At 38.2% G+C, this 26374-nt stretch overlaps 1 protein-coding gene and 1 pseudogene across 2 annotated transcripts; both read right to left on the bottom strand.

Moving 5' to 3' along the window:
- Positions 1-250: 250 nt before the first annotated feature.
- On the bottom strand, positions 251-1635 carry LOC110050296 (QRFP-like peptide receptor). The gene has a single exon (XM_020756213.2). It carries the CDS (start codon positions 1445-1447, stop codon positions 500-502), a length of 948 nt encoding a protein of 315 aa, XP_020611872.1. The 5' UTR covers positions 1448-1635; the 3' UTR covers positions 251-499.
- An 11950-nt stretch (positions 1636-13585) lies between these two features.
- Positions 13586-19841, bottom strand: LOC110049110 (galanin receptor 2a-like; annotated as a pseudogene). Its single transcript, XR_016208065.1, has 3 exons — positions 19741-19841; positions 19278-19415; positions 13586-14851 (listed from the first exon to the last, which is right to left on the bottom strand). The product of XR_016208065.1 is annotated as a galanin receptor 2a-like (transcript).
- Positions 19842-26374: the final 6533 nt, after the last annotated feature.

The following is a 26374-nucleotide window of genomic DNA, read 5'->3' as shown; positions in this document are numbered from 1 at the left end:
ATACCTTTTTATGCTTATGAAAGTAAAGTGCAGTCAATTGTTTTAGCGTAGCTGTATCCACAGTGTAAGAACCATTCGCAAAATGATAGAAAGTGTCTTGATTGCCGCCTCGAGAGAACGTGTCTTCTGTTGCTATGGAAATCCTGCTTTACTGTGGCGTTGATATTGATGCCCAGTGTAATTAAAGATGTCTTTTTAGAGGAAGTGTTATCGCCGACTTTTTTTTTTTTTTTTTTTTTTTTGAACTTCATCTTAGGCGTTGCATATATCCTGCTTGCTTCAGATTTACTAGGAACAACTTGACGTGCACTGCAACCTGCATGCAATTTAATAGTTGACCACAAAATGCAGCACCATAGAGGTGAGGCTTTCCTTATGGAAGGCAATGGTTAAAAAATTAATTCTGCTATTAAAGCGCAAGCTTAAAGCTCATGAGAGAGCCTTCATGAAGTTTTGCTGTTGTTGCGGTCACACTGTCAGTGCATTTACCGAATGCAGTCTACCCAAACGAGGTTGTCTGAACTCTGTCGACGCGTCGATGATAACATAAAATATAATTCTTGCGGAGGAGGGCTCTTCGCAATGAAGACTTCAGATTTCCACCGAAAAAACCGTATAACAGCGGATCCAGAGCGGCATTGAGAAAAATTAAAAGTTGAGACGCTCTCCAGACGAGTCCAGGAGAAGCCATGTGAAAATAAATTAGTGTTCGAGTGATCATAAAAGGAGACCAACATAACACAAACGCTATAGTTAAAGCGAGGAGTGTCTTTGCAGCCTTCCTGTGCCGTTGATTTGATCTCTTCATAAACAAATTACTTATTGGTACAACGCTTCTTCGGAGAGTATGAAAAATACGGCATTGCGTTAGAATAATGTACAGCAATGGAATAGCAAAGAAAAAAGTCGTATGCAAACTGTAGTATATTTTTGGAATTGTGTCTCCCCTCGCTTTTGTAATGCAAACCACTTCATCGTTCTTGCTCGTCCCCACGTAGTAAATGCGCAACAAAGGCGAACAGACGGCTAAGCTCAAACCCCAAATTATGACTAGTTTTGTGTATTCCTTGAGTGGCCAAATTCTTGTTCTAGCGTTAAAAGGATCTGTGAGAGCTTTTCGCCTTTGGTAACTTATAATCACTAGTGTGATGATTGAAGCTGTGTAGCTCGCCTCAAGAAGGAATCCCTGTAGTTTACAAGAGCTGTTGCCGCCTACCCATTGATGAAAATAGCCGACAAAGTTGAAAACTGTAAGAAGTGTAAAGGAGAGATCCGCAGACGCTAGGGTAGCTAATAACCACATAAACGGAAAGTGTCTTCGTTTCAAAGTCTTATAACAGGTTACCAGAATCCATGTATTTCCAGCGGTCGATAAAATAAAAACAGTGGTGTAAAACGCAGCGAACAAAACCACGATGAGAGTAGAAAAATTGTCACTGATTGCCATCGCCAATAATCTTGGTTATGATTCAATAATTTTCCTCCTTGATTTCTGTATGTGATGAAGGTTCTTGTTTCCCGTTTAAGATTTCGACCGTAGCTAATATCATATTCTAATATACTAGCACAAATGTCAACAGTTCATTTCATTCCGCAAACTGTATTGATTTCACTTCGTTCTCGTTCGACTGATTATCTCAGGGGTGTCCTGCATGCTTTGTCTTCAGAAAAAGAAAACAAAATAATGATATCTACTCACTAAGATTGACCGGAAATCCAAATAGCGTAAGAATTATCAACAGTTGTGGGAGCGACTTCTGGTTTCACGGTTTAATGTACATTTTTCCTGTTTTCTTTACAAACAGTCTTGAACTTTTTATTATTTCTCGCTTTTTCATTTACTCTTTGTCAGCTTTACGTTGATCTTGACATCCGCAAGCTTATTTTATTTTCATAAGACTTTCATTTGGCCTCACATAGCACTCTTAATTTATTTTTGACAAAAAGGCGTCTCGGAGACGGTCTTCAGGAGAAGTCTTTGTTACGTCTTTAAAGAAGCAACTTTTTTATTTTAAATTGAATTTAAAACTTTCTTGCCCCCCGATGTCTAATGAACATTCATTGCACCAAGCCTTCAGCGACATCGATGTTCTTGAACACAACTATTTGGGAAGAGTTCATTGAGTTTAAGTATATTCTTAGTATGTTGTTGGATATCCACTTGACTGACTTTTTTGTTTTCAAAACGATAAGGTAGCTGGCACCCAAAATTCAGTATGAAGTGATCCTCAAAGTGCTCATTATTGTGAATTTTTACTTTTTTGTTTAAAAATGACACCTTGTCTCTTGTTTACTTAACGCCAATAATGCTTTCTTGATGACAGACGCGCATAGAACTCAACAACTGTGATTCGAAGTCAGCGAGAGAGCGGAAAAATGATGGTTTCGTACCATGATTTTTTCCCTCTTTGTCGCTAGTAAAACAGTTATAAGTAATATTTTTTGTATTACTTTCCTGAGTGGGTGCACTGAGCTTAGTATAACGGCTTCGTATAACGCACTCTGCGATTGACTGCATAATATAAATGGTTCAACAACATCTTGAACTCACCTCGACTAAATACAGCTTGCAAAGGAAAGAAGTAAAATTTTCAAACACAGTGGTATAGCACAGGTTTATTAAATCATTCATCTGAAAGGGGCTTTATATCAATCACTAAGCAAACTTTAATTTACCATGATATGGTCTCCAGACAAGACAAAGCACATTTGTTATGTATAAAAAGTTAGTTCTATCAAGGATTTTTCCTCTAAATTAATAAATGAATCGAACACACTTGTAATGTTCGTTACGGCCAATTCCCATGTATGCAACTGGCCGTAATTTTGCACTGCCTTTTGAAAACAACTTACGTCAAGCGGAAAGGAAAAGACAAGGTTAAATACAAGCGGTCCAGCGAGTCTTTGATTTTCAAACCTCCAAGAAAATATTATGCTTTCCTCTCACCCAAAACAGATTCACGAAACCTAAAAAAAAAACTGAAAAAAGATTCGCTTAACCTACAATTACAAAGTTGTACATCTGGAATCGACAAGAAAGAGAGAGCAATAAAAACATGCAATTTACTTATTCAAAAATAATCCTGACCGGCCAGTTTAGACGATGGATTATTCATAACAGCTGAAAAACAATACCTACAGATCTTTTTATTATTTAGTAACGTCAGCAAGCTATAAGTTGATCTGATACTATACGCACTTGTTACTAAATAAAGATGTATTTTGAAGCAAACAGCAATTACTGTCGACAATTTGGATTTCATTTTGTCCACTGCATTTGTAAACATTTTGCATTGAAAGCTACAGGTGCATTTTTAAATTTTTGTTTTAAGCGATATTTCCGTACGTTTATATGCCGAATACGAAAGAGAAATGGTCACCTTCAGCTATTCAAATGCTTCTGTAAGGGTTCGTTCCTTTGGGTTGATTCGGAGCAGGATCATTGATTCAAGAGTTGCAAGATCACCGGATCATGATGCTTCAAAGGAACCATTAAATCCTTGCCAAGCGTAGACTCATCGGTTCCTTTGATGCACAACGATCTTGGATCATTGATCCTGATCAAAAAAAACTCAAGACTTTATTTATCCACGGTGAGATTAAAGCTATAAGCTTATGGGGCCGTACACTAAAATAGAAGAAAAAATAACCTACTATTACAATTAATTCAAAAATATGTTCTAAAAATCATACAATTAAACCTTCTATCCACAATTAGCAAATCTTCTTTTTACCGTCCCTTTCTCCCGCCCCCCCCCCCCCTAATCTATTTAGTTCATATTCCACTCCCTTCCCACCCGTACCTCCCCGATCAGTATATATTAACAATAAAAAAAATCTGAGTCTATTTGTTGCATGACAAAAGGCGACTCGGCTGAAAAGCTTAAGTTCTGTGGACTGCCAAGCCTTCTTTTTGCCAAGCCTTCTTTATGAAGGCTTTGATTCCTCTGCCATTTGCAACAGGTGAAAGGAGGTTCCAAATGACGGCTCCTCGATAGGCAATGCAGTTATTCATATAACAACTGTTAAAAAAATGATCCAGATCATCCCAAAGGATCGCAGCAAAGAAGAATATCAATGACGTCATCTATGTGTTTGTCTTCCAATAGGCCATTTTACAGTTGTCTGCTCAGTGACCTGGCCTTTGGATGGCAGCGAGGCTGGAGTTGACCTTGTTTTGATACAGACCTCACTGCTTTTGTCATGTAAATGCGCCTAGTTAGCATCAGAACAACTTGTTTTACGCAACAAAAGCAGTGAGGTCTGTATCAAAACAAGGTCAACGCCAGCCTCGCTGCCATCCGAAGGCCAGGTCATAGAGCAGACAACTGTAAAATAGTCTATTGATCAAAATTAAGAACCATTCAAAATGCTGGAATAATTTCGCAGAGTGTATATAGTTGTTTATTGCAACTACCCCAGTTGTGTCTCCAAAGTTCAAAAACATGTTTATAGACTTTCCTCACTAGGGAGTTTACCACGCAGTTTGCTGAGTGTACCTCAACATAGTGATGTTTTGAAGACGTGATTGATCATGGCAGTTATATTCACAACTTTAAAAGCAGCTGTGAAGTTGTGATTATAACTTTCATGATCAACCAGGTCTTCATATCTTTCTCCGCAATTCAAATATATGGTCTTTCATATATTCACTTGTATAGTTCTGTTCTGTCAGCAATGTAACGTTCTCTTGTCAGAATAGCACTCTTCACAATGTAGACCCTGGCTACGTAGCACTGGCTACATAGAGGTCAGACTATGCTTATGGACAGCGATTGATCACTGAAGATTAACTCTGCAATTAAAGCATGCTATGAGAGCTCTCATGAAGTTTTACTGTTGTTTCTGTCGCATTGTTAGTGCATTTACCGAATAAAGCTTATTTTTAATTAAGCTGTATTCTGGCGACACTTCGATCATGATGATAACATGATATATAGTTCTTGCGAAAGAAAACTCTTCGCAATGAAGACTTCAGATTTCTACCGAAAGAGCCATATAACAACGGATCCAGTGCGGCATTGAGAAAAATAAAAAGTTGAGAGGCTTTCCAGACAACTCCAGGAGAAACCATGTGAAAATAAATTAGTCGGGTGATCATAAAAGGAGACCAACATAACACAATTGCTATAGTTAAAGCGGCGAGTGTCTTTGCAGCCTTCCTGTACCGTTGATTTGATTTCCTCATAAACAAATTACTTATTAGTACAACGCTTGTACCCGCATGCATTACCAATGGTCGACAAGACAAAAACAGCGCCATAAAATAAGCTAAATGTGACCACAGCGAAAGTCGAAAAACTGTCACTTATTACCATATTTGACGATATCTGTCGAGTGAGTATTATGATCCAGTCTAGTTGTCTTTAGAAATTAAGCTGGTTCTTGTTTTGCAGAATTTGGATACTAGTAAAATTCTAGACTCACCAAATCATTATGCCCAATTTAATTTTAAACAACAAATCCAGTCCGGGGTAAAGCCGGTTACGAATAAATATTTCAAAGGCGCATTTCACCAGAAAAAGCTGTAAATATTCTCCATCATATAATTACGTATCGGCTCAACATATACCAACACGTGCTTCTACCGGTAAATACTGGCTTCTGATTGGTTAGAAGCGGATCAATTTATTCCAAATTGTATCGATAGCCGAACAAATAGATGTTAAACAAAAACACGAAAAAACCAACCGAAACTTGACTCTACAGGTACGTGGGCTAACGAAGAAGTAGCTTGTAATTCCGGTTGTAGTATTATTAAAAGGAAGTCAATCTTTTTTCTCGAAGCAATAAAACAATTTCCACTTGTGCGGGCTGTGGCAGCCACTTGTGGAAATTACTGAAAAGTCCGATCTGTTCACGCGCACAATTAATCCCTAATTGTTTCTCAAACAGACCGATTTCCTATCCTGTATTTTTAATTTTGTCGCGTTCTTCTGATATAAAGTTAAATAAGAAAATATATACCAAATACAGAAAAAATCCCCTTAGGGATCGTTCATTTTTTATAAGGTAGGGGGGGCTGGTGGGATTTGGGGGGGGGGCATGCGAAAAAAATGGCTTTCGAGGGGGGGCCATCCCAAAAAAATAAGGGAAAAAGGGGGGGTCGCGTGAAATATTTTAGTAAAACTTTAAAATGGCATAATGTTTGAATATCAAAAAAATTGCTATAGAATAAACATAGAAGGCAGGATACAAATTTATTACAAACTTTCCTTCTGCTTTAAAAAAACGTTTGGCGACAAAAAGCATTTGTAGCTACTGAAAAGAAGTATTTAACACTGTTAGTTTCGAATGCAACTTTCACTGGCACTCATCTTCATCTTTGCTGTCGTCGAGTTCTTCGTCGCCGTTTGTGCTGCTATGGGAGTCTCTTTCACCAATGCTGTAAGAAGCAGCAATGCTTTCCGTCAGGGTGTACTCTTCAGGGTACATGAAGGTGTAAACATAATCTCTGACTTCCTGCTCAAGGTTGGTGGTGATTCTGCTTCTTGCAGCATTGGTGAAATAATTCCCTTCCAAGAGCTGTGCGATGTATGGCCCATCTCTTCTAAATAACGACGTGGCAACATCCTCAACTTTAATACACTCTTCCGGGACGGCCGTTCTAGGAGGGTACACAAGGCATTGTGGAAGATCATTTCCTAGCGGGTTTCCAACACAGATTCCATAAACTCGTTGGACCTTGTTTTCAGTCCGCTTCCTCTTTCTTTCATTTGACTTTCTGCGGTTTTCTTTTTTCCTTCTCCTTTTGTTGATGTGCTGTTTGAGTATGCCCTTGAATATGCTGTTATAATTGCTCTTCTTATTTTCTAGTGCTTCCATGTCCTGGGTGACCTTCGTCAACTTAGCTTCTATACATTTGATCTGTTTTACATTAAAACTGTGGGCAAATTCTTCGCCCTGCTTTAAAGCAAGCCCATTGGACTGAAAGAGTGTGGAATCGTGTTCCTTTACATCTTTCAATATGACATTCAACTTTTCCACCATTGCTCTGTGCTCTCACCCAGAGAGCGTTGCTCTATTTGCAGATAAGTTTATTGTTAAATCAAAGTTTGTGGTGGATTATCTTCAGCATCTTGAAGTGCTGGAATTTAAAAGGAAAAAGAGAGCAGAAGAAAAGGCAAAGTTAAGTAGGGACGCAAAAGATAAATCATATGAGGATTATCCTTGGCCTGAGTTGTGCGAAGATCTAACCAAGCTTAAAAGGCTACGTGTTCCAGAACTAAACAAGTACTTGAACCACCACGGGCTGAAGCAGCATTTGAAAAGCAGCAAGAGTGAGAAAGTAAAGGCAATTGTAAGACATTCATGCTTGCAGCAGAAGAGTCCTCTCAGAGCTGGCCAACCAACATTGAGAAATGCCAGGACATTGACACAAAATGACAACAGAGCAAGTGCTGACAGCAGTGAAATGGATGAAAGTGACAATGATGAGTATGACAGTGATGCCATTGACTCTGGGGGAGAAGATGACTCAGGTGACGTCATTCTTGCATTCATTAATTCAGATGAGGACGATGCCAATGAGAGGCCAAATGCCACACGCTCAGGGCGAGCCATAACTAGGAGATCCGAAATTGACTTCTCTTTCTTTTGATTTGTTTTTTAAAACAACAGCTCTCTGTAGTATAGGGATTGTAAATATTGTCTTCATAGTGAGCACAATAACGTGAAGTAGGGGGATTATAGAGAAATATTAAAAAAGTTGAAATCTAGGAATTGTTTGTTTAATTTTCTTTTAGGGGGGGTCATCCCAAAAAATGACCGCTATAAGGGGGGGCCATGTGAAAAAATTGGTAAGCTGAGGGGGGGATCATGCGATTTTCAAATGGTGCTTCCCAAATCCCACCAGCCCCCCCTCCCTCGTAAAAATGAACGGTCCCTTACCAACGATAATATCCACCATGTGACAAAACTCTGGATTTTCTGATGTTTTGTTCCAAAAGCCAAAACGTTGCCTAATCCTCAACTATTTATTGAAACAAGTGTTGATGAAAACCGCTAGGAAACTGATATAATCCTAAATCTCCTGTTACCTAATTGCGCGGTTCTATTTTTGTTGACTTCGCCGGTTTACCATTTACTTTTTAAACTCAAACTTTAAAACTCAAACTTTCAATATACCAACGACACCTGATCGTTTATGCAATATTCGTGTCCTTTGAATGGAATTCTACCGAATTTTCTAGCAATAACCATTGCACCGACGTAAGTGAGTGGGCGAGAATACTAGTTTTCTTGATAAAGGCTTCAATTTACGTTGGTGCAAAAATTGCGTTTTGTTTCCGCGACAGTTCACACCTTTTGCTGTTCATTTACAGAAAATAAACATTCATTTGTGTCCAAATTTCTTTCTTTATGGTCAATAAACTCTCATTAACACCAATATGACCTTCATTTGCGCGTAAGGAACGTTCAAGAATAACATTTACATATGCATTAACATTCAAAATCATCAAAAGAAAAACAATACCTTCATTTGACATTCATTGACTGTAAAGGTATTTTCATTTTGGTCGAAAAAAAATTCGTTGTCGCGAAACGACAATCATTTACACTTTAGGACAATCAGTTTTCAACAAAAGACTTTCAATAACACAATTGGCATGAGAACTAACATTCAACTGCATTATTAGGCAACCATATCCATGAAGGTAACAATCTTTAATGCGGCGAGACAAACATTACAGCCACAATAACATTTATTTTTGAAAGATAGAATATCAAATTCGCTGAACGATTTATCCTTCAATTGCCTCACTATTGAGGCATCGTGGCAAATACGTTTGCATGAAACGAAACCACTGTCCACATTTAGCTGCCGTAATGGTACCAATATTTCGTTGTAGAGCTTGCTGCAACAGCTGCGTGCGATAATTTCACAGAGCAATTCCCTGACGTCTTGCTTCGTCTCTTTTGACATCTTCAAAGGCCCTGACTATCCTTTTGCGGTGTTCAAATGGGATTCTATTTCTTCGTGGCATTTCTGGAGAAATCTAACTGTCACTATAACACACGTATACTGTACATGTACACGTAGTGCGCCCTCTGAGTTGTGCGCAAAAAGTTTCATAAGTGGCCGAATTTACATATATCTGGAAGGGGAGGATTGTGACAATATGTTTTTAAAAAAGTACATATGGTCCCTTGTTCTATAATCAAAATTTCGAGGAAAATTGGGCGAGATATCTCTATTCAAAAGACCTGCGCGAATGAACGATTGTTTTCTCTTAACGTTTGGTGAGAACACGGTAATGTTTGTCTTACCGCACCAAAGATTGTTACCTTCATGGATATGGTTGCATAATAATGCAATTGATTGTGAGTTCTCATGCAAATTGTGTTATTGAAAGTCTTTTGTTGAAAACTGATTGTCCTAAAGTGTAAATGATTGTCGTTTCGAGACAACGAATTTTATTTCAACCAAAATGAAAATACATTTACAGTCAATGAGTGTCAAATGAAGGTATTGTTTATCTTTTGATGACTTTGAATGTTAATACATATGTAAATGTTATTCTTGAACGTTCCTTACGCTCAAATGAAGGTCATATTGGTGTTAATGAGAGTTTATTCACCATAAAGAAAGAAATTTGGACACAAATGAATGTTTATTTTCTGTAAATGAACAGCAAAAGGTGTATATGTACTGATCCGTTAATAAGGAATTATGGCTGACGATAAAAAATGTCGGTGCCTTCGATCGGTAGAGCATATTTTTTTGATATTTGCAGGTAAACGGGTAGACTTGAAAAACAACTACAATCGATTTTTGACACATCTACGAAAGCTGATTAAACTATCATTTACATAGCGTCTACCAACGACACCTGATCTTGAAGGTATTGACCAAGCGTTTACGCAATATTCGTGTCCTTTGAATGAAATTCTTACCGAATTTTCTAAATGGAAGAAGGGAGTCGACAATTCTTGTAATAACCATTGCCCCGACGTTAGCGAGTGGGCGAGAATACTAGTTCTGCAATTTACGTTGGTGCAAAAAATTGCGTTTTGTTTCTGCGACAGTTTATATGTACTGATCGGTTAATAAGGAACTATGGCTGACGATAAAAATTTCGGTACCTTGCATCGGTAGCGCATATTTTTTTTATATTTGCAGGTAAACGAGTAGATTTAAAAAACAAATACAATCTATTTTTTACACATCTACGAATGTTGATTAAACTACCATTTACATATATAGCCTCTACAATTTAAACCTACTCACTGGCGTTTTTGGTAACCAGACGCTAACTCTATTCAGCCTCGGGACTTCTCAGGTGACCATCAACTTTACACGAATGAAAATATCGAAGCAATGGACTCCAAACTTGGTCACATTTTTGATCTTTATCTGGGAACAACTTGGTGCAAGTTGGTAGGATAGCTTAAGGAACTTGATCTTGTCGGGGAAACCTTATTTTGACTGGCATGTTTGTCATTTTTTGCATTTTCCTGTTTTTAATGAAAAAATTGTACTTTTGTTGCGGTAACAGTTACTTTTAATGACAACTCAAGCTTTTTTCGTAATGCCATGATTTGATTGGCTATCCTGAATTCTCGAGAAAAGTTTGTCAACAGTGATAAGACAGCTCTAGAAAGCTTGGATTACTCCATTGTTAGTCAAATAAAACGTTCTTTTTTAAGTCACTTCCGTTCGTCGGGTTTGTTTGCCTTCTGCATAGGTCGTTTGTAAACATCAACATGCTACGACATATTTTGTATCTTACTTAACAGTCGCGAGAACGTTTGCACGAAGCAGTTCCTGTTGTCAACTTATCCCTTGCTCGTTGTTTCTGGGAAAGTTAGAAAACTCTGTTGACTTTGTTGCTTTCTAAAGTTAGTCAATGAAATTTTGCACCTCCTTTTGCATAATGAGCTTGGGGCCAGGCAATGGCGGAGTTAAAAAAAGAAACACGGAAATGAAACAACTGTTATGGTTGGTCTTCCACGGCTGCTAGCCATATTTTGTTTAAATAGACCATTTTCGTATTCTCAGTCTTCTCGATATTGGACCGGAACTAACTTACAACTGAGGCCAATGCGGGGAGTCTTTTCAAATGCAAATGATCTCTTTTTGACCAGTCCAAAACCGAGAATACAAAAATGGTCTAATAGACCATTTTCGTATTCTCCGTAAAGACACCAGTATAATGTAATGCATTCAATACATTTTACGGTTCTTCTGATCTACAGTATTTGTTTACGTTAAGAAGATGATAGAAAAGCTTGATTAAGAGGAATTTCTCTTCTCAAGTGGAATACCCCATTGCCGTAGTACTCACGTCCGCGATCAAAATTTAAAGTTATGTCTTGTTATGGCTCTCGTTTTATTGTTTATGTTAATGTTGTTGTACATGTGTGTCCGGTAATAAAGTGGTGCAATGAGCGTTTGTCAGTTTACAAGGACATCCGTTGACTTTTCTTTGGATCCGTCTCCGGCAGGTGTCAGGTATATTTTTTATCTACTACGTATATAGTTTCAACCGATACGAAATTTTTAAATTCCCTCCGAGTACAACCTTAATCATAACCATTACAATTTTCTCAAATGTGATTGGTGCATAATTAATATAAACTGCTGTATTTTGCACTAATTAACCTGCAAAGTTGTAATCGGACAGTTGGCTGTAATCGGACAGTTGTGGTCTCAGCTAAATCCACCAGTCACCACATTGATTACAATCACTATAGCAACAACAACTTACCCTTCAAACTGTAATTGTTTTTCAAGCTATTTTTCATATAAAAAGCCTTTTTCAGGTGAAAGTTTTTGTTTTTTTAGGAATTTGTAATGGTTATGACTAATTGTCAGCAGAACATCGTGTCGTCCAAATCTTTTCGTAATCATACTCGTGATTAACAAATCGGACTCCCTCTTCCCGGTCTTCCGATTTTGTTAATCACTCGTACGATTACAGACCGAATTGCACTTTACTCGGTCCTAATATATTAGATAGAGTTGATGTGACTGAGCTCTTCAGACGAAATAACTGAGACGGGAATTCGTAATTTAAGCCGCCCCTAAATGAAATGAAATTCTTCGTTCCAGATTAAATTTATGTTGCTGCCACATGGGTGGACTAGTACTCTTCGTGTGTAAACAATGTTGACAGTGGTCGTCAGGAAAGCTAATCAGATACCGTAAATTGTTTTTACTTCATGACGAATTGCTACGTTTGACTGCTGTAACAATACCTCAGTGCGCTGGTCGAGTCTTTCATTTTGATTTGAAGAAACAAGCGCTCGATCCTTTTAATACGTTCCTGTTGAAAATGACTACAGAATTTTCAGTTTTCAAGAAAAGCTCCTGTTAGCACGTTACCTTTAAGAGGCTGTCTCTGTAAGAACCGACCACTGATTTTACTTCGAAAATTCGATTCTTCTCATAAGCTGGGATTTCAAAGCCCTTACCTAGTCAATCACTAGAATGAGTTTTATTTCATTAAAAATTCCAATTGAAGTTTTCTAGGATTGACTGAAGTTCGGTCCGCTCGACACAAGTTTCATGCCCGCCGAAACTGGAAAAATAGCACATATTGCCGGCGCTCTAAAAAAAATAATATTCGCTCAAAAGTCCCAATTCTTTTTCTCAACTATAGATATATCATAGCAGTTTGTTTAGCCATGTTGCAATTGAAAACCTAGTGGACAGACCAATTTAATTATTGTTTTAACTTAAGGGACATTTATACTTTCTATTCATATAGTTCAGCAGTTTTAAACAGGTGCCACATTTTTAAAACGTGCCTTCAAAGTAGAGCTATTTTCGCGTTTGGTTCAAAACTCGATTTAACGGGTAGAAAATCTTCTTTTAACCGTTGAAGGAACAACATTGAATTATAATTGCAACATGGCTAAACAAACTGCTATGATATATCTATAGTTGAAAAAAAGAATTGGGACTTTTGAGCGAATATTATTTTTTTTTTAGAGCGCCGGCAATATGTGCTATTTTTCCAGTTTCGGCGGGCATGAAACTTGTGTCGAGCGGACCGAACTCCAATCAATCCTAGAAGACTTCAGTTCGAATTTTTAATGAAATAAAACTCATTTTAGTGATTGACTAGGTAAGGGCTTCGAAATCCCAGCTTATGAGAAGAATCGAATTTTCGAAGTAAAATCAGTGGTCGGTTCTTACAGAGACAGCCTCTTAATTGATGAAAATTCAACAGGTTTTGTTTTAATACGTAAGTTAAAAAAGCCTAGTCTGTTTTTAGGTTTAAAGTTTTCTAACGGTTGTTAAAAATCAATTTCCCATTTATGAACGACGTTTACAGAGTTCCCTCACCTTTGAATTTAACTAACCTATTTTAGACATATTCAAAAAATAATGATCACCAACTTCTTTTCTTATGATTCAACATTGATTCAAACAATTGTTTGCGACACATCAAGTGTCTATTTCTGTGCCTTTTTGAATGCATCGCAACCACTTTTTGGCAGGATACTGTTCACAAATTTGTAGTTCTTCAGGGAAAAGTTGGGATATTTTTTTATGATATTGTGTTAACTTTCTCCTGATAAATTCAGTTTCATGGTCGATATCTTCCCTTGCCTGTTTTAATACAAACAATCAGTCTTCTATAGGAATACATATTTATTGTGATTAGTATGTTTCGTTTTCAGATATAAACTCATTTGATCAGAAATTCCGACCACACGTAGTGAGGTCGCTAAATTATGTTTAAACGTCACTGAGATGAAATCCAGCATCGTTGTTAACTCTTGGCGTCGTAGGGCCTACATGTATTGTTTCCAACTCGCCTCATAATTCTTTCGTCTGTTGGAGTCCCCACTGCTGCAGAGGTCTGAAGAACTGTGCATGTAAGGAACCGTTTAAGAGACGACTTCAAGTTTTCTCCGTAGATTCCGTACAGTATTGGATCCAACGCCGTGTTCACAAAAATTAAAAGTTGGGATGCTCTCCAGATGTACCCATCATCTGTGAGTTGAAAGTACAGCAGCAATCGTGTGATTATAAATGGTGACCAACATCCTACAAATGCTACTGTCACGGCCACTAGAGGTTTGGCTGCCTTTCGATGCCGTAATTTAGAGCACGCAGCTGAAGAACAGTTTTGCGCCGGAAAAACGCTAGAGCGTAACGTTACAAAGATGGACCTCTGAGCATAAATCATATAGATTAGAGGAACCAGGAAGAAGCAAATGGAATGGATGCTGTAACAGATCTGTCGTCCTAAATCTGTGAATCCAATGTTTGAGCAGGACACCCCACCTGTGCTATCTTCATGTGCTTGACTGGCATAAAGCAAGGGCGAAGCTGCAACAAGGCTAACAAACCACAAGCCCGCCAGCTTTCGATAGACGCCTTCTGGAGCTCTGGTTCTTGTACTGAATGGTTCAATCACAGCCTTGAGTCTTTCAAAGCTGATAACAACCAGAGTCATTATTGAGGCAGTGTAGCAAGCTTCGATTAGAAAACTTTGCAGCTTGCAAGTGACCTGACCGCCAAGCCAAGTCCATATGAAAGTTATGAAGTCTAATATGGACAGAAACGTGAATGTGAGGTCAGCGATGGCCAAGTTGGCGATGAACCATTTCAGTGAAGAGGCTTTTCTCTTTATTGCTCTGTAACAGATCGACAAAACCAAACAGTTTCCGACTGTTGACAACATGAACACCAGAAAGTAAAAGAAGACGAATGAGACGACTATCGCTCTTGGAAATCCATTGCTTGTTGCCATAACTCGCTTCTTCAGTTTAACATGTGTTTTCAAACCTTGTCGACGATAACTTTCCTTTGTTTTCCTGGAATACCTGTATACACTAATCAGTGTCTAACCAAGTCACGTCAGTTTCTGGTCAGCTTGTTCAAAGGCTATCTCTGGCGAAAGCAAACATTTAAATAAAACATGAGAACAGCAAGTGCAGCATCAAGCTGCAGTACTAATTTTGACGAATATAACTGGGTTCAACCTCATTGTGGCCAAAGAATACATATTGTGCAAAATTGTCTGATAATTACGAACCATAAATTTCTCCTTTAGAAAGACTGGTCATTGAGATTTACATACATGATATAGCAGGTCAATTACAGGCAACTTATAAAGTTGAGGTAGACCTGCGAAATTATCAAACAAAACAAAACGTGAAGTAAAATTTCATCCAATTTGATTGTTATTTTATTGGTTCATAATTTTCAAAGAAAACACTCCACATGCAAATTTAGGTTCAATGGGGAGTGTTTGCTATCTTTGTTTTCCTGTTTTTTTTCCTCTGTTTCTCAGGCATACAGCTGTTTAACAGTCAGATTTTACTTTGCTTATGTCACTTCTGAGAGTTAGAAAGAGTGTGTTTTCCTGCAATTCTTAAAAAAAAGGAAACAGGGATTCCAAATTTTTATTTCTTGGTAAAATATATCAAAAAATAAATTGTTTTCACGAACACTCCAGGTATTGTTTGCAATTTTCTTCCGGCTTAATTTCAAGATGATTTAAAGTTTTGGTTGGGTATAGAAGAGAGTAAATAAAGAGCACTTTAAAGAAGACAAGCGTGCTATTTACACCCTATAGTCAGTTTACCCAGATCATTTATCTTGATTGAAGATCACATAAAAAATCATGTGAGACTTCGATTACGTGTTCATTAGTATTCCGTGCTCGTATGATAGTTCGTCTTCTTGCCCAATTGGCAATCGGAAGAATAAATTTTCGTGTTAGAAAAAATAGAGAAATATCTTTATTAGACCGTGTTTAATTCTTTTCTTTTAAAGATGGCATCATCAGGGTTACTCAATAAAAAATTGATTTGAAACTGCTCAAAATATACGACTTTTGTTGGGCTAAATGGAGTGATATCAATGAAACTGAAAAGATCAATTACCGATTTTCTCTTGACGTGACTCCTGAAAAGCCTGATTTTTTTCCTCTTGACAGCAGAAAAATGAGTTGATCGTGCTTTCGTAGCTCTTTATTGCAGCCTACATCAGGACATACATGTACGTTGTAAAAAATGACAGTTTGTGTATTTTCCTATCACGATCTTCTTTTCCCTTGCTATACTATTCTGCAGTGTTGTTCTGTCCGTAACGTTTGTTTATGAGTTGAAACTTGTCTTTGTGTTGTCTTTTTCCTACACTTCTTCACTCTTGGGTTCGTTGCCGTTTTGTCGGTTGACTCGTTATTTTTTTTCTTGTTCTTAATTCGTTTCTTCGTTCGCTGGTTGGTATGTTCTAGTTCCTTAGACCCTTTCAAATCCAATTTGCACATGTAATTCTTCTAGTTTTTGTGACAGTTTCGTCTTTTAAGCCAGTCTGTACTTATCTGTACTGGTGAAATTCTAGACTCACCAGATCATTATGCCCAATTTAATTAAAACAACAAATCCAGTCCGGGGTATCCTGGTTGTGTGTCTTTTCTCAGTCGTTTGCCCACCGTGTTCCGCAATAAAGCCGGTTGCGAATAAATATTTCAAAGGGAAATTTCACCAGAAAAAACTGTTAATATTCACCATCACATGATAACATATCGGTTCAACATATACCAACACATTTCGTTTCTCCTTTATTGTTTAAATTTGTAAACCACAGTGGTGTTCAATTCGCTAATAGGTGTGAGGAAAAGGATTCTGGTACTTGTAGTCAGTTGACGCCATCATGCAAATCGCCTCCTGATAGTGAATCCTGTGCAAATAGACAAAGTTTACGCCACTTTTTACGTACTTTAATTAGCCTTTACCTTTATAATATAGCTGAAAACAAATATGAAAATAAATTGCAATTTTTATTCTGATACAGTCTGATGACTTGATGATTATAACCGTTAAAAATAGAGACAGATATATATTTTTTGTTGTTTTTAATAGAATCCTTTGACCGGGAATGAAGCATACTTCACCAACGATATGCTTTTAAATTTTGACCTTATAGGAAAGCTCCGTTCTAAGTCAACCTGCTACTTTGTAAATGCAAGTTAGGACGAGAAATGCGCAGTAATGAATGGCAGGGTATTCTGCAGTTAAGCCACAAGTAGTAAGTTCTTGATTTACTAATTTAAAGATTTTAAGACGGAATCCACCAGAAGTTCGAGTAACAAGTGGACAAAAACCTAGTACCAAGATTATTTACTTCGCATTGCAAACTTCTGTACGACTGTTTTAAATATCTTCCCAAAACAAAAAATTCATTTCTAGCGACACCAAACGTCGAAAACGAATCTTGAACTTCATAGCAAACACTTGAAAGTACTGGTGAAATGAACTGATGATGAAATTGTGCCTGTGTTTGCACAAGTTCTCTGAACTTTGAAATTTATTTTCTCTCATTCCCATGGGAAATTGTTTTCGATGTTATTTCAGGCAATTATTTATGTATTTAGCTTTAAGAAAATGTGAAAATAGCTGTAAAATACTTTAAATTATTCTGGTACCAGATTTTTGTCCACAAACCTGAAATTGTTCGATTTTCTATCGGATTTCGTCTTAAATATTATTGTTACTGGAGAAAACTTCTATCGGTAAATACTGGCTTCTGATTGGTTAGAAGTGGATTAATTTATCCCAAATTGCACAGGGGACCCGAACGCTTTATCAACAATAAAAATAAATGTAGTTATTTACCTGTGTCCCTGTGTCTTTTTGAGTCGTTTAGAAGGGATTTGAATGAAGCGAAGGCAGTTTACATTTCCGAATATTAGGGACTTTAAGATACGATACGTCGAGGTGCTACTACGACTACTTTGGCCGTGAGGGACTAGGCTGACAACGGTGTTTTACCCGCCAAACTCAACTGATTAAGATTTTGCTGTACGGCAACGGTATGTGCAGTCTCTACGTGTCTTTACAAAAATGACTATATTCAAGGAAACCAGAGATTATTCTACTTTCATATGAAAAAGGCTTGATTAATGACAATGATTTCCTTCTCCTGTAACCGTCTTACACCTCCCAGAACTCAGATTTGCCTTTAAGAACTTGATAGAACCGCCTGTAATTCCAACCACAAAACAAATATAAATTCTCATGTAAAAAAGCTCGATTTCAACACGGACAGGTTGTTCGTACAACGATTACGTGATAAGCCCGAAAATACAAAACTTTCGATTATAATAAAATACATTTTGAACAGTAATAAACAATTATATCTCAGATTAGAACATACGAAGCTTTCTTATCTACGGCTATTCGGCCCGACACTAATATGACTGAATTGTTTCCTGTACGAATGACAAAGAAACAATGATCTAAGTTAGAACTGATTTTTATGATTGAGAACTTTATCTTCAAACTAGGCTGTTCAAACAGTGATAAAAAGCGTTAAAATGAGATGTGAACAGCGGGCTTGTATGCACGTAGTGAAGAGTAGGTGAAACCAGGCACTTTCCCGTAGTAGAAAGCAAGGCTAAGGCGGGAAAGCCGTACTGGTACGCGCGTCATGCCGTCACCGGAAGCGATCTTCACTATCTGCTGCCGTATAACCTGCGTAGCAGGCGTATAAAGGGGATGGGGTGGAGGAGGGGAAGAGATTTCGAGGACATTTCCACTCCGTTTTTTTCCCCGAATTCTGTTCCTTCTCCCCCACCCCCCCCCCCCCCCCCCACCCCTCCACTTTATACGCCTGCTACGCAGGCTAGCCGCCGTACTACTGCCTAACCGCACCATATTATCTCGTCAGCCGCTTTGTAATTATGACGCTCCGATTACGTCTCAGGTTTCGAGTAACGCCGTCCCCGCCACGATCGCTTTGCTCTCCGAATTCTTCTGTTTCGCGCTCGCCAAAATTTTTTTCCGCCCTCGCCGGGAGCCTGTTCGCAGGCTAGTAACGTTGTTAACTATTAACTCTCATCGGGGGAGAAATTCTCAGGTTTCATAACGGCCGTTTCTCGAAAATCCGTAGCACCTGGAAATCCTTAGCAAACTCTAAAGGCTTATGATTACAGAGCGGTTTCATTCACATCCTCTTAACATGATACGAACAGAGGGTACCTTCAAACAAGAAGTTTCAGGTGTATATATCCACCCCTCTGTTTTTAGATACACATTAACTTAGACATGTAAAAATGGCTTTGCAGTCCCGAAAAGTTTCCGGCGCTTTCGAGAAACGGGCCCGTGGCCGCAAATTCAGATCTAGAGAAAATGTATCAAGTTCATTATGGATAAAATTGTGTAAATATCAGTTCGGCGATGCACCATTTGTACGCATTCGAAGGTCCTCGTCTTTTTAACGCTCTGTAGCAGACATAAAGATCAAAAGAGTTCCCCACTCAGTGTTGATTACAAGAAAATCATGGAGTAAAAACATGAAACATACTTACATTATATAATCCTCTCCGTGTCTAAGTTGCACATAAGGCCGTAACGTTTCTCTGTGTATCATGCGGTTTTTTTACATGGCAGGGTCGCAGGTACTGCGCACAACGCACCTCCTTTTTTATCCTGAGCTAGGGACCAGGCTATGGAGAAGTTAAAAACATAAAACACGGAAATGAAACAACTATTATGGTTGGTCTACCACGGCTGCTTGCCATATTTTGTTTCAATTCCCTTAAAGAAACCAGTGTAATCCAATGAATTTAATTCATTTTTACGGTTCTTCTGATCTACAGTATATTTGTTTACGTTTAGAAGGAAGGATGATAAGCATTCGTTTATTTGCTTTAAAGCACCGCCTCAAAATTTGCATAATAAAACGAACAGCGGCCATTAATTTTTTGACTGAGACAGATCACAGTTAAATTAAACGCAAAAAAGAGACAGCGAAGGTGAACAAATTATTACCAGCAACTATCTTGATTAAGAGGAATTACTCTACTCAAGTGGGATGCCCCATTGCTGTAGTAGTCACGTCCGCGATCAAAATTATGTCTTGTTATAGTTCTCGTTTTATTGTTTATGTTAATGCTGTTGTACATGTGTCTCCGGTGATAAAGTGGTGCAATGAGCGTTTGTCAGTTTACAGGAACATCCGTTGACTTTTCTTTGGATCCGTCTCCGGCAGGTGTCAGGTATTTTTTCTATGTACTACAAGTATAGTTTCAACCGATACGTAATTTTCTTTAAATTCCTTCCGATTACAACCTTTATTATACATTGAACTCACTATCTCTTTTCTGATTGGCCGAAAGGGTACAGTGAGCTTTCGAAATCAGCGCCTGTGACGTCATCCAGCTGCAGATTATACAATAATCATGTCAAGGTCACGGGTAATCATGTCATGTATGACCGCGGTGCATGATTTCTAAGGGTAATCATGTCACGTTCGCGCGCTTTGTGTTGCTTGCCGTCAGTGAAGAAGCAAAAACATGACTTCAGTTTCATTGTTTTTTTCGTTCAAAATATAATAAAATTATTATTAGATTCGTAAGGGTTATCAGCCTCAGCCTCCGACTTCGGCATCGGTTCAGTAGTCATATAATCAATTCATTATTGTATTCCTGAAACGACTAGCGGGTTCAGTATTCAAATAATCAATTCATCAATGTATTCTTGAGGGGTACACTTCAATTGGTTTGACTGTAATCATTCGTACGATTACAGACCGAACTGGACTCCACTCGATCCTATTACCATGCTATTTGAAAAAAAAAATTATCGGAATAATGCTTTTTTCAAAAACATTTAGTCATTTTTGTTTCGTTTCCTCAGAAACGAAACGGTATTGTTTCCAGTTCAGGGGTGAACTATTTACATAGTGATTTGTAATATCCAATCAGAGTAAAGTTCGTAATTGTTAATGTAAATACGGCGGCAAAATGTCGGCCAAAACTCGGTGTATCGCAACAAAATATGTCATTTGCAACATTTCAGTGAAACTCTCGTTTCTTGGTATTACCATACACAAGAAAACTGCGAACTGGACTTGATAGTGATAGTGAAAAAGAAATATATTTTCGAAGTAGAGACACCGCCACACCACGCAATTTATCCATCAATGCGATATTTCAAGCCGATGGAAGCAGTTAGTTTTGTTTAGTTCCGCAAAGAAATGGTACTGTTTTCCGTTTCAGAGTGATTTATTGACATAGTGAGTATGAATGTTATCAGGGTAAACGCTTGTAATTCACAACGTTTACATGTTCAGCGAAAATAACTTCTCGAAACTAAATTTTATTTCGTGACACGGCAAGAAAAGGAAATTAAAATGTCATGCAGGTCACGGTAGAAATAATTGGCGACTTAAATGTTCCTAAGTCTTACTGAAACGATGTATTCTAGAGAATCGAAGATATCTGTTTCCGTGCTTGATTTAAATGTGATTAAGATCACAACTACGGCGACATAATTTGGTCAATCAGAACACTTGTCATGAATAACAATCCCGCCCCTTTTCTGTGGCTGTTTACGGGAAAAGAACACGCACTTGGAGCGTTTGGACGATACTACAGATGCGATATATTGTGGAAGGTAACTAGTTCATCATATTGTAATTTAATTAACTTTATTATATTGCAAAATAGGCACAATATGGCTTTTTTATGAGGTTTTCTTCATATCGTAAGTGTCGACATTTTCCAGATTTAGTTGAATTTCTCGAATTTTCCGCCACAATTCCAGTAGCTTTACTTCTTAGAGCGCGCTTTTAAAAATAAGAAAATTTGTATTTCGACATACCGCGGCATTTCAAGAGCTGGTTTCCATGAAAACACCGATAGCATTTGTATTTTAGCTTCATAATATTCAAGCAAAAGTGGAGGAATAATTGCACAACTGTCGTCACACATGAGGCGTCCTTTTTGAAAAGAAAAATATACTGCGTCACTGACAACGAAACGTAGAGTGCCGCATCCATTCGAATCAAGGACTGTCTGGCACAGAAATGGAAAAATTATGCGTCAAATGCTTTTGCCTGTTAGCTTTATTTAGCCTCACACACAATACTTTGAATTTCTGAAAAATTTGGCGGGGCTGTGCGGTCCGCTTACCAAAGTACTTACCCTATTTAAGACCAAAGTCTTCGATTTCTCTAACCATTGCCTGACCCTTAAATTAATACCCTGTTTCAGACCTGCCGTAGTTCTCTAGTTCAGATGTTAAAGGTATTGTGAATGGCTTTAGTTGCTGGTCTTATCGATAATGACGAAAAAAGTAGCTTCTAAGAAACATACCTAATTCAAGACTAGAGTGCAAAAACTATACCCAGTTTGAGCCCAAAATGATCAAAATCGATACTCTACTTCTGACTAAAATGTCGTGAAAAAACATCTCACTCTGACGCCGGACATACCTATATAGCCGATATAAGGGACCCCCTTATCTAGGGTAGAGTCAAAGTGAAGTATCACAAGTAAATACATTTCGAAGCGCGTTGACTGTAATAACTGCTACATGTGTAGTCAACTTAAATTAATTAGCCCTTTCTCTTTTACACTAGGTTTAGTACTAAACCTCACCTGGACGAAAAACCCCAGGCTCTGGCAACTGAGCAGATCAGTGCGGTGCAAAGCGGCGCATTAACACATATCCCCTCACCCCCGGCCTTTCTCAGCCTTTGCATACCTTTCCGGAAACGAAACGCTACTTCTTTCTGAGAAATGGCTTCTTGTTGTTTTAGTTTTTACCACCGTACAACTCCGAAAGTAACGATCGTCGTTACTTTCGATAGGGCGGCCTTTGGGGCTCGCTACTCTCGGGGAGCCAAATATATTACATAGTTGGTGTGACTGAGCTCTTCAATAAAAGACGGGAATTCGTAAAAGCCGCCCTTAAAAGACGAGCTGAAATTCTTCGCCGGTTCCAGTTTAAATTTATGTTGCTGCCACATCGGGGGACTCTTCCTGTGTAAACAGTGTTCTCAGTGATCGTCAGGAAAGCTAATCAGATAACGTAAATTGTTTTTACTTCATGACGAATTGCTACGTTTGTCTCCTTTAACAATATCTCAGTGCGCTGGTCGAGTCTTTCATTTTGATTTGAAGAAACAAATTTCCAGCATAGAGCGGGGATTTGACATTTTACAATATTTTGTTGTCAAATTCCCTTACCGCGGGCAAACGTTTCCACTCAAATTTACACGAAACTCCCCACCATGGGCAGCGCTTTTTGATGAAATCAGTGTCCTCTGGTCTCGCCCAAGAAAGATTGCAAAAAATGCTTTGCAACACAACCCTGTAATGTTTTGCGTAAACAAAACAATTACAGTGAGCCCCGCCTTACGGTCACCTCGTTGATATGGTCACCCGCTTAAGCGGCCTCTCAAAACATTTATTTTCACCCTTCCGATGTCAATATTGCATAAAATGAATGAATTTTCAATTTTTTGAAATTGCTTTTGCATTCCGGATGCCTATTAAAGAACAGTTGTTTAGAAGTGCAATCAGTGTAATATATCTGTTAAGACGTCACCCAATTCAAATATGTCATGAAATTTGATCCTACCCCGCTAATACGGCCAAATTTTTGTGTCACATTGGTGACCGTATAAACGGGGTTCCACTGTACATATCTTCTCAACTCAAGTGTCATTCTTCAGAGAATCTTAATAATAATAAATCTTAATAAAAGCGTTAACTATATGTCTACAATAATTAATGCATCTCTAGTTCATGCCTACAAAATTTATTCTAGCTCCGTCTCCCCTGGTAGTCAGTTCAAGTTTGTTGCCTTTATATTTCGTTCTTTTTTATATTTACAAATGGTAGTGGGTAAATTTATTTCCTTAAATGTAAGAGGCATCAGCAACTTTCGTAAAAGAAGAACAATATTTACATGATGTAGAAAGCAGAAAGCGGATGTTATTTTTCTTCAGGAAACACATTCCACGAAAGATAATGAGTTATTGTGGAAAAGGGAATGGCACGCTCCCTTCTTTTGTTCACTTGAGGCTAATAACTCTCGTGGGATTGCAATTTTAATACGGAATAACTTTGATTGCTCCGTTGAAGAAATAGTCGCGGACACAGATGGTCGTTATATTATACTCAAAGTTCTGTTGAAAGGTAAACGAGCTATCTTAGTTAACATATACGGTCCAAATCGTGATAACAAAGTGGGCAAAGTGTAATCAACGCCATAGAACGTCTACAATGGGAACTTGATCTGCATGATATTTGGCGTATTAAAAATCCCACAGAGCGTAGTTTTACGTGGAGTCAACCAGATCGGTTTTGTCTAGATTAGATTACTGGCTTATCTCGAACTCGGTATCAGATAATGTTTGTGATGTCGATATCATACCATCTATTAAAACAGATAACTCGGCAATCAAAATAGAATTTAAGGATGTTAGTGATGGTGTTAAGGGCCGACTATGGAAATTAAAATGCTCTTTATGAAGAGATGAAGTGTACGTTGACGAAATATATCGTATGATCCTACCTGGATACATGAAGGTAGAATAGACCTGTCTGATCCCCGCTCAGTACGGGACTGAGTTAAATATAGCGTTAAGAAGCATTCTAGAAAATACTCTATGAATAAATACAAGCAAAGACGAAGAGAAGGGCAACAACTAAACGAACAATTTCAGAACGCTCATTTAGTTTTTCAAAATGATCCATCCCAGGAAAATTTGGTGACTTTAAATGTCCTGAAAGAAAGAATGGAAAAAATGTACGAAGAAAAAGTGGAAGGTATAATTGTAAGATCCAGAGCACGCTGGCATGAACATAGAGAAAAGAACTCTAGATATTTTCTTAACTTGGAGAAACGAAATCATGTTAAGAAACACGTTCGGAAACTTCGACTGAGTGGCGTTATTACTTCAGACCCTTTCGAAATTTTACATGCTGAAAAGGAGTTCTACGAAGGTCTGTATAAATCTCACTGTGTTTATGCACAACAAATGCAAGCCTCCTTTAATTATGACGATCTTCTAATACTAAAACTTTCAGGAGATTATAGACAGTTTGGTGAAGGAGTTATTAACTTAGATGAATGCGCGAAGGTCTTGAATTCTTTTACTTTAAGACTCCTGGGAACGATGGATTGCCAATAAAATTGTATCGAACTTTCTGGAACTCGGTTGGAGAACTTTTAGTGGAATCTTTCAATGAGTCTTTTATAAAAGGAGAAGTGAGTACATCGCAGCGACAGGCCGTAATTACACTGATTGAGAAAAAAGATCAAGACCGTTGTGATCTTAAAAACTGGCGACTAATTTCCCTGCTAAATTTTGATGCAAAAATTGTTATTGAAAGTTATTGCTGAAAGACTGAAGCGTGTGCTGCCGGATTTAATACACGAGAATCAGTCAGGATACATCCCAGGTTGAAATCTTTGTGACAATATTCGCTCAATCATTGGCATAATGGAATATCCAAAAGATAACAACAAACCCGGTATTTTATTTTTCATTGACTTTGAAAAAGCTTTTGATAGCTTAGAATGGGACTTTCTTAATAAATGTCCAGAACTATTTAATTTTGTACCAGATTTTATAAGATGGGTTAATATTTTCTATAAAAATATTCAAAGCTGCGTCATAAATAATGGTCTGTGCTCCCACTATTTTAAGATAGAGCGTTGAGTCAGACAAGGAGACCCGGTCTCTCCTTACTGTCGAGTTATTTGGGCTTACGATAGTCTTCAGTGAACAACACGTGTTTACTTCAAGACGCCATCTTTAATAACTAACATGCATCTCGCACGTAACTAACTTGAACAATACTTCATGTAAGCTAACACAACATCTGCCCCCCATTGTTCAAAAGTATCTAGGGAACGAACTGAGCATGAGAAGACTGACAAACAATACGGAATCTTATAACACAGCATCATCTCAAACTAAACCTAGATTCTCTCTAACTTTCAGCGATGGTTTTATAATTCTCTTAGGCCTAGTAGCAAGAATGGGTGTTACAGGGGGTACTTGAATGTCTCCCTTTGTAACGGGAATGTCCTTCCGAACAGGTGTTGCCGCTTTGTCCTCTGCGGGAACCTGGTTCACCATTGGTGTCGGTCGCTCATGTTGCTCCTGCTGATTTGGCAGTGGAGTAAAGTGAATACGGTTTCTTCTTATCCTGCTGGTCGGTGTTTCAACTTTATACGACCGAGGTGTTGATGCTGCTTCAATGACTTTTCCTGACCGCTGAAGGTCCTCGACGAAAACTTCAGTACCCGGTCCAATTGAAGGCAAGGGCTTGGCTTTGTGCGTGGTGTTGAACACTGTTTCCTGCTTCAATTTGCTCATGCTTTCTCGTGCACGCAGGTTATCCAAGTCAGGCCACTGTGGGTTCAGCTGGGTGTGGAATAACGGAACGCTGTTCCTAATCTGCCTTACCATCAGCAACTGGGCGGGAGAGAACTTGCATGCTAGTGGTGTTGAGCGATAGGCTAGTAATGCTTTAGCAGGGTCTTTTTCCTTTGTTAGAAGATTTTTCACAGTTCTAACTCCACGCTCAACTTCTCCATTTGCTTGGGGAAATCGAGGACTACTTGTGCTATGCTTGAATCCCCATTCCTTAGCAAAGTAAGA

Source organism: Orbicella faveolata, unplaced genomic scaffold (genome assembly GCF_042242905.1).
Source record: "Orbicella faveolata isolate gen_17 unplaced genomic scaffold, um_ofav_v1 contig_1, whole genome shotgun sequence".
NCBI lineage: Eukaryota > Metazoa > Cnidaria > Anthozoa > Scleractinia > Merulinidae > Orbicella > Orbicella faveolata.
This window is presented reverse-complemented; position numbering and strand designations above follow the sequence as displayed.